General features: G+C 34.8%; 1 protein-coding gene across 1 annotated transcript in view; it reads left to right on the forward strand.

Moving 5' to 3' along the window:
* The first annotated feature begins 559 nt into the window (after window positions 1–559).
* LOC110107628 (E3 ubiquitin ligase BIG BROTHER-related) overlaps window positions 560–9,352 on the forward strand; it is a 22,635-nt gene continuing 13,842 nt past the window's right edge. Inside the window, exons 1-5 of the mRNA XM_020837924.2 lie at window positions 560–944; window positions 1,038–1,332; window positions 1,423–1,463; window positions 6,374–6,415; window positions 6,501–6,622. Of these exons, the coding sequence (XP_020693583.1) occupies window positions 741–944; window positions 1,038–1,332; window positions 1,423–1,463; window positions 6,374–6,415; window positions 6,501–6,622 (704 nt within the window). The 5' untranslated portion in view covers window positions 560–740. The remainder of the gene's footprint in view (window positions 945–1,037; window positions 1,333–1,422; window positions 1,464–6,373; window positions 6,416–6,500; window positions 6,623–9,352) is intronic.

Genomic DNA, 9,352 nt, shown 5'->3' on the forward strand with positions numbered 1-9,352 from the left:
ACGTTCGAATGCGGAGATAGGTCTGGTGATCGGACCTAATAATTTGCCCTATATTTGATATCTCTTTCTATTTATTCTTTCTCACAAGGTCCATAACTTCTTCTTTATTCCTTTGTTTGCTACTTTCTTTTCCTTCCTTAACTTTGTTAAAAAAATATTATGTTATATAAATTATGAAATTTAAATGCTAAATATTTAAATGTTATATTTTTATTCATTTCACCACTTTATTTCATGCTATTTATATATCTAATACCAAAAACTTTAATATTACATTCATACCACTCATATATAATTTTAATATCAAATTTATCACTTATATATTTCATTCTTGCCACCCATGTCATCCTATAAACTTTAATATTTTATTTCGTGTATTCATATTTGTTCTATGAATGGTATATATGTAATATTAAAAATTTAGACATTAGGTATGTAAATAATATAAAATAAAGTGATATGCATGTATTTTTTTTTAATTTTATTTTATTTTAAGCCACAAGAGGGCTTCACGTGAATAACAGGGAAAGTTTGTTGGTCCGATTCCAAGGCAGGTGGTTCATTGAAGCCTACTATAAATTGCCCAACGAAGACGACGAAGTTTGGAATCATGCCAGAATTCTGGAGAACGGGATCTCTGCCTTCCTTCCGCTGTTTTCCACAAGTCAAAATTATTCTTCAGTTGTCTTCTGCCGGTCTTTATCTCTCTCGCACCGCTATCTTGTCCCTGTTTTTTCAGTATGGAGAACATAAAGGAGAACAGCGGCGCCGGAGATAAAGATTTCAGCGAAAAACCTAACCCAAACTCTAGCTTCAACTCCGTTGCTGTGGCAGATGCCGGATCGGCTCCCGAGATGGTGCCCCGTACGACAAGTAGAACGCCTTTTACTAGCCTTAGTCAGCTCGACGCTGACCTTGCTCTGGCTCGCGCTCTTCAAGAACAGGTAAGGAGTTTTGATCATATTGAGATATTGTATTATCGGGATCTGGTAGCTGCAGTTTTTTGAGGTTTATGGGATGTTGCGGAATTGACTCAGGAAAGAGCTTTTATGATGCTGAGGATGGATGGTATTGACGGCAGTGATTATGTTAGTTCGTATGGAGGGAGCTATGAGGAGGAAGAGGATGAACTGGATGGGGACCATGAGTTGGTTAATGGTGACGAAAGCAGTGTGGAGGGGAGTGATTATGATGAGGATGGTTTTAATGCTAATGAAAGCAGCATCAACTCAGCGGATTTTGAAAACGACGAGGTTTATGCTAGGGCTGTCCAGGATAATGAGGAGCGGGACGTTGCAGTTCGGTTGATGGCTCCCGCTGGATTGAATGATTGTGAGATTTCCTTTTTTGTATGTCCCTTTTCAGTGCTAACTTAAAAAATTTTTGTTTGAGAAATTGAAATGAAACTTTTTGTGTTCTTAGGGGGCGTTGTTGAACATGAGGATCATGCCAACCATCACCAAGTTAGTAATGAGTATTATTATTATAATTATTATTATTTATGATGCTATTTCCTGAATAACTATAGCCAGTCATGAATTGGTTGTTTTAAATTCTTCTCAAGTTGATGATGGAAGCTAAAACTGGTTTTGACTTTTACTTGTCCACACAGAAAGCAACTTCATGCTTTAGGCGGCAAAGATTTTATTATTTTGTTTGAACATTTACTATGTAATGAAAATTTTAAAATTGTTTTTAAGATTTATTAATTGGTACATTTGGTTTTTGTTGATTAGTTGATTAAATGGCATTGCAAAAGATGTCCTTGGAGTATCAAAGGGAAAAGCTCCCAATAGTAAAAATAGTTGGTGGTGAAATCCTAATGTGCAAGAAAAAATTAAAAATAAGAAGCTTTGTTATAAAAATTGGTTTAATTTTTGTTGTTGTAGTTGATTAAATGGCATTAAATGATGATTTTTCATCTTATTACAAGTTTATTTAAGCGATAAATTGATCATAAATGAGTTTGCAGTTTATATATATTGTTTGGTAGACAATTTTACAAGTGTCATAATGCATCTATTTGCCATTTTAGAATAAACATTGGCCTTTGGAGTTTATATTGAGTGCAAAGATATAAGAATGGCTATAATATATCATTTGTAGATTTTTGGATTGATGCTAAAATATGAATTGGTTGTTCTACTTCTTGATTTACGAACAAGGAACAATTTTCACTCTTGCCTTGTAATTATTTGCCAAAGGACATTATTTTAGTTAGCAGCATGAATAAGACCTCATTGTTGATGCTAGGCAGGTGGAGTATCTTTGGCACTGAGCAATTGCAATGCACATGGTTTTGGGAAAGCACTATGGACAACCTGCCATCAAAAGTGCAATGTTTAGAGTATGTGATTGACTTCTAAAGGCTCGAGTTGCTTAGAGCTACAAAACACTCACCCAATTTAAATGCGTTAAAAAAAAATAGCTATGTTACTAATGAATTTTTCAAATTATGTGATGTATTTTTGAAGGTTTTCAAATAATCAGCATCATAACATGTTTTGTTGGTAAAGTAACAAATTTTTCAATCAATTGCATTCAAGCTTAAAAGTTATACTAAATATATTCTTTTAAATAAATACAGTTGAACTACTTAATTTATAGCATGTTTGGGATAGGAATAATCTAATCTTCACTAAAATTTATTTCATTTTGTCGTTGTTCATGGTCTTGTTTATTGTTGTATTTGGATCCCTCAATGTCTTCATCTATTCGCTTAGATTAATTAATTCAAGATGCAAGTGATAACAATTATCTCTTGATTCAAGAATGTTGATTCAAAAGATCTACATAACCGGCAGGGTACCTTGGTTTAACCCTTTATAGGCTTAAATTTTGAGTTTCACAAAAGAATGGGTCATTCATACCAATTTTAGAGATTTAAGAAAAATTAGAATTAGAGTTTTAGGAGGCAAGCTAGAAGAAAGTGTGTTGGAATATGTGGAGAAATTGTAAGGCAAGAAAAGTATGATTATTACTACATAAGATGCATTCATCAAACCATAAGTAGGGTTTTCTTCCCATGCATGCATGTGTTTCTTGGGTAAGAGAGAGAAGGGAGTCGATCCTTGCTTGGAGTAGAGAGATAAAGAGGTTGTGTGGGATTGAGAACTTGACTTAAATCTTGTTTTCTTGCTTTGGGATTCAAATCTCTTTACTATGGTGATTGATGTCCAACCTTTCTAGGCATGGTATTGAAGAATTAGAGCCTTTGTCATTGAGTATAAGAATAAGGCCAAACATTGTAGGAACAAAAGAAAAAAAGAATGGGTAATTTAATTTCTTGCTTCAACTTAAAAAAATGCATCCTATATAAAGCTATTTATAGCTATTCTACGATATGCTTAAATGGTAAAATCTTATAAGAAATATTATGATTAGATAAGGAAACTCATTGATCCTAGTGATTATTTGATAATTTGAAAGGAATACTAGATACATGGATGAAAAAAATTCCCATCTTTATCCTTAGCCATGCATTGATTGGGGAGAAAAACGTGGATTGCTAGCTTTTTTTCCTTGGAATCCCTCATTTTGGATTTCAAATTAGATTGCTTAGATTCTCTCTCTTTATCATTGTGTCGGGCCCCTACTTATCTCAGGCTTTTATATTTTGGACTAAGGTCCCTCTTCTTTTCGAATTTGATATGATCTTAATAAGAAGCTTCTTTCTCACTTTCTGGATATTTTTTGAACCTCGTTGGGTAGAGTTTGAGGGTGAAGCTCCTCTTGGATCAAGGCTTTAAGAGGAAACTCCTGGATCTTAGTGACTATCACAATTATTTTGATATTTTGAAAGGAATGTTAGTAAATGGGTGATAAAAAATCCCATCTTTATCCTTTATTGGCTATGCCTCAATTGAGGAGGAAAATGCGGATTGCTAGCTTTGCTACCCTTGAATCCTTTAGGGGTGTCGATATTTGATATGACCCAAAAATTCGACCTGGACCCAACCCGAAAATATCTTGTTTGGGTCAACCCGTTTGAAAAATGGGTCGGGATTGGGTTTCAAATTCTAACCCAATTACAAATTTAGGTCGGATTTGGGTCAACCCGAAAATACGAAATCAACCCGGAACTGTCCCAGGTCATGCTAGCATGTGCACGATCGCCCCCGCGCTCACGTGCGCTCTCTCGCTATTACCAACGCTCGTGCCTGCACTCGCACACCCGCGCCTGTCCCCACGCTCGTGCATGCACCCTCATGAAAACTCCAATATTTCTTCTTGTGAAGGCATGAAGACTCCAATATTTCTTCGTATGACTTATTGTTTAAATCTGTTATTCAATGCATTTAATTGAGTAGATTTTATTAAATAACTTCAAGGACGATGAACATATTAAAAATTGATTAAAATTATTCAAAATTTATTTTCAAACATATAAAATTATCTATTCTTTTTTTGATATTTCATCAAGTTGATTATTTATTTATTTAATTATTTCCCTATAGAATTATCTGCTTAATTTTTGTATAATATTATTTCATTTTACTATCATATACTTAATTGGATAATTATTATATTAATGATCACCTATATATGTTAGCAAGCTCAGTTACTTTTTATGTTTCGTTATATATTGAATATATTTATATATGCTTAATTTGATAATTATATCATAATTTACTCAATTATGGATAGCGAGCTTAATTTTAATAACAACAAGATTAGGTTAGGATGAATATTTTTTTTGTTGGGAATTAGGAAGTTTCTAGGTGCTTCTATGCTCAATAGACTTGTGGATACTTTGACATGACAAGAAGAGATATTGGACATGACGATTGTTGTTCTCTCTCATTTTTGTTAAAAGAAAAAGCTTCATTCACTATTCACTCCTCTAAGCACCTCCTCTAAGGGAAATTATTTTTTGCAGAGTCCGAACGTAGAGGATCTTCCGGATTGCTGAATACTTACTGCGTACGTGTTAACCTCTGTATAAAACGCAAGAAGGAAAGAATCTAGAAATCCAGCGTACATGCCTTATGATCGGCGGATCCACGAACTCTGCCGCGAATTCGGCTGAAATCGGCGCCGTTTGCGTCATTTCCCGTAAATCCTGCCCGTGAATCTTGCGATGAGTTCTCGATCGCTGCCCCATTCGCGGCTATAAAACGAATTTATAGATACACAGCAAATACTAAGTCAATCATTAGTTGTGAGCATTTGCTGAGTATTTAATGAGTATTTTTTGCATTTTTGCTGAGTATTTAGTGAGTATTGTTGATTTGATGCTTATTTGCTTTGTATTTATAGATACGCAGTACGTACGCAGTGTGTACACAGCAATCGGAAGATCCTCTACGTTTGACTCCTCTAGGGGGTAGCAGCGGTAGATACCCCCGTTCCCAAATAAAAAAAAAAAAAAAAAATTCACTCCTATGAATGCCCTTCACATTAATGACAAACTTTAGTTACATAGTGGAAAGAGCCTATTTCAGTTTTGGTTTGTCCAAAACCGTCTTTGATTTTGTGTTGTATTGTGCTGCTGCCGAAACTGCCATATCGTGATTTTAATTTGTATGGAAACAAACAACATTTTCTCTGCCTTTTTCATGTCCGTGGCTTCATGATTATGAAGAGTATAATCACGAAACAGCTCATTCATCAATGGAAGTAGCTGTATTTTTTATTTTGTATCGCGTAGCACAACTCAGTATAATTCTATCAGAAAGCCTACTTCATCTCTCATTTGATTTTTTTGATCCAATATATCTTTTTTTTTTAATACACTCCTTACGCGTTATGGTTGCAGTGCTGAGATTCTTTCTTACAGTCTTAGTGTATAATTGAATGTACGTTTTGTTTATTTATTTATTGTATCATACATAATATAAAAGGAAATCACATATCCTTGAATGTTTTTTGTTCTGCTTTTAAAAAATTTTGACTCCTTATGCTAGTGCTATGCTGGGTCAAGTCTTGCATCAGTGCTTTCAGGTTTTATGTTGCTGAAAATATTAGGATGGATTTGGGGTTAAAGGGGATAACAATATTTGGGTGGATTTTAACAAAATTATGAAGGATTAGCAGCCACCAGCCTTGTCAGCATCAGAATGTGTTATATGAGTTTTACGTATGTACTTTTTGGTTATTTCTTTACTTTTCCCTTGTATATGTGTTTTATTTGTTGGTTAATTAGGGTTTTGTTGCTTGTAGAGGGTTGATTTGTGGCGGTATAATATTTTGGATGGAGGTTTAGAACTCAAAATTTGACCCGGATTTGATTTTGGAAAAGTACTGCGTTCACAAAATGGATGCATCTGCTTCCCACATTGTTCCTTTTGGAAATACATATTAGTGAATTTGTACTAAAGTGAACTTGTAAAGAAATATGCAGTCTTAGCCTCTAATTTTTTTCCCATATTAGGATGCATGGCAGGAGTTTGATCCTGATGAACTGTCATATGAGGTAAGATCAGTTCCTTGCATCATTCAGTCATCATTCAAATGTCTATTCGTGTTATATAATATCTGTCATCTTTCTATTATTGCAGGAGCTGGTTGCGTTGGGTGAGGTAGTTGGTACTGAGAGCAGAGGCCTTTCTGTTGATACTATAGCTTCATTGCCTTCGTTCAGCTATAAGGCAGAAGAATGTGAAGATAGCAATAGTGACCAGTAAGATCACTACTTATAGTGGAACATGTCATGTGAACCTTGTGTAGTTTCCTTTTGTTTCATTTTATTCATGAGAAGTAATGCCGTGCGAAAGTTTACCTTGTAGAAATTATATTATGGCTAGTTCTTTAGCATATATTTTAAAATGGTTCAAAACAAAAGTATTGTCTAGCTTGAATTTAAGTCGGTGAAGGTAGAGTACAACTGAAAGCCCCTTTCCTTGCATCATTCTTAGTTCCATCATTGGAAGAACGAAACAATATTTGATAATGTGATATAGGGAATATATTGCGAATGTTCAACGCAAATACATTCTAATTTTTCCCTGTACATGAATTGACACAGAGTAAAGTTATACTGAATGTTGAAGTCCTTTTTTGTTGGGAAATAGTTAAAATCTAATCCAATCATAGATTGTGAAAAAGAGAGGAAGATTGAGACTAAACCCAAATTTATGTAGGTTCACCCATATGATGTTTACATCTTGTTGTTGTTGCTTAAGATGTCACTATGAATTGATGATAATGAATAATATCCCTAATTCTTCTGAAGTATACATCTTTCTTTTAAAGAAAAACTTAGCGCAGTTGAAAAGTCATAAAATTTTGAAAAATCCCCCGAGTAAATTTGGATAATGTGTTTTCTTCATAGGGTAATTATTTGGTTCGACATCTTAACATCTTTCTCAATCGTTCAATATTCCTCTCATAAAGTAACAAAACAATATTTTGGCATGGCCTAAGGTTAGCATTCTTGACGAGGGATTAAATATATTTATAAATCTTGTCAAGAGTGTTAGGAAGTGTGTTTGGCTTTTGGTTGTATTGGAGATTAAGCAGAGTTAAGGATTTGATAAATAATGGTTGTCCAAGGGTAAAATTAGGTTAAATATGAGAGCTTGCTTCAAGAGGAATTAGGGTTTTGGGGTGGAGAAAATATGAAATCTTTGGACTTAAAAACACTTTGAATAGTTAAGGTAGTATACTTGTATGTCTAGATTAAATGTGGAGAGTTTCATTATTTTCTAAGAATATTAAGTGGGTTGAGAACAAGATTAGGGCTTGTTGAAATCTCCTTTTGCTGACAATAATTATTTGAGTTTATGGTTTTAGTGGAGTGGTTTACGGTGAGGATAAAGCTCTAGAAACACTTGCAAATGGTATGAAATGCTATAATAATGAAAGTAGAAGAATTTTGCGACAAAAGATAATAGGTGCTAATAAGTAAGCCTATCACCCACCAAAGTGGCAAGTATTAAAGGAATCACACAACTCCTTTAATGTTTGAGGCCAGTCAGTCACCAATCCCTCATTTATGGAATAAACTCCAAAGTTTTTACCAAAGACTTGTACAAAATCTTTCTTCATTTCATCAAATAACTATTTATAAAGTTTCATGTAAATTTCAAAATTCAAAAACAAGAGAAAGGGAGCGAGATAGGGTCAACCCAGATAAGCTTCAATTGTGGTTGGGGAAGTTGCAAGGAGTTCCAACTTCTTCTCTTCTTCCTTTGCCATCCATGCATGGAGGGAGAGGAGGTTATTTAGTAGTTTAACTCCCAATAAGCACCGCTCATTTAAATTTAAAAACCATTCTCTCCATACAAATTCAAATTTCTAATTCAAAATTTGAATTCCAAAATTTTGAAAAATCAAAATATTAAAAAAATCAAAATTACAATCACATAGTTCTTATACAATAAGATAATTCATAAAAATATAAATGTTAAATTTCCATCCTTAATTAGCCTCTTGTTCTAGTCCATTGTTTGCTTGTTTGAATCTATCTTTTTGCTTTAAGCTCCAGTGGTTGGTCCAATTTTTTTGCATTATCACCATGTGCCTCATCATATTTAGTTCTAAATAAAAGAAATGCATTGGAGAGCTTTATTAGAGATAACCTGATGCGGACATCCAATCGTCCATGGCTATCCGAGGAGTTGAAAATCAACGGCTGTCATCGTCCCACATTATCTTATATTTTATTTGTAATTTTTAAATTTTTATTATGAATTTTTCGTTTTTACCCTCACTTAAGAGGGTCGTCCTATGTAAGCCTTAGGGGTATATGTGTCTTGTTTTAGTTTCTTAGGCCTATATATAGAGACCCTTTCTTATATAATGAGATGATGAATGGTTAATGAAAATTTGCTTTTTGCGTTCTCTTTGTGAGTTCCATCTTTTAGATCTCTTAGTGAGTTCTTTTTCTTTTGAGATCTCTTAGTTAGTTATCTACTTTGTGTTCTCTTTGTGAGTGCATCTCTCTCTCAAATCTCTTAGTGAGTTTTGAGAAGAGCTAGATCTCTTTGTGAGTTCTAGACCTTCTTCTCCATTATCTTTGTGATCAATTGGTGTGGGAAATCAAAGTGAATCCGTGACATAGTAATCCCTAGTAGAATTGCCCTTTTCCTCCCTCCTTGGATCCTTGCCGCCGCCCCTTTCCCCTAGCCAACCGCCGGCCAGCCTCCCGCCGACCAACCCAGCACCCCATCCCGCCGGCCTGCAAAGCCCTCCCGCCGGCCAGAAAACCGCCCAGCGGCCCACCGTCCACCGTGGAGTCTTGCCGACGGCCACCCGTGAAGCCTTGCCGCCGGTTTCCCTCTAGCCCACCTATTCGAATTTTGAATTCTCCTCCCCTAATGAATTTCCTAATTAAGTCAAATTAAATTAGGATATTAATTACGGGGTGTTACAATCTTTTTGAAATTCAAATTCCCTCCCAATTTTCTTT

The sequence above is a fragment of the Dendrobium catenatum genome, unplaced genomic scaffold, assembly GCF_001605985.2.
Source record: "Dendrobium catenatum unplaced genomic scaffold, ASM160598v2 fragScaff_scaffold_706, whole genome shotgun sequence".
In the NCBI taxonomy this organism is placed as follows: Eukaryota; Viridiplantae; Streptophyta; class Magnoliopsida; order Asparagales; family Orchidaceae; genus Dendrobium; species Dendrobium catenatum.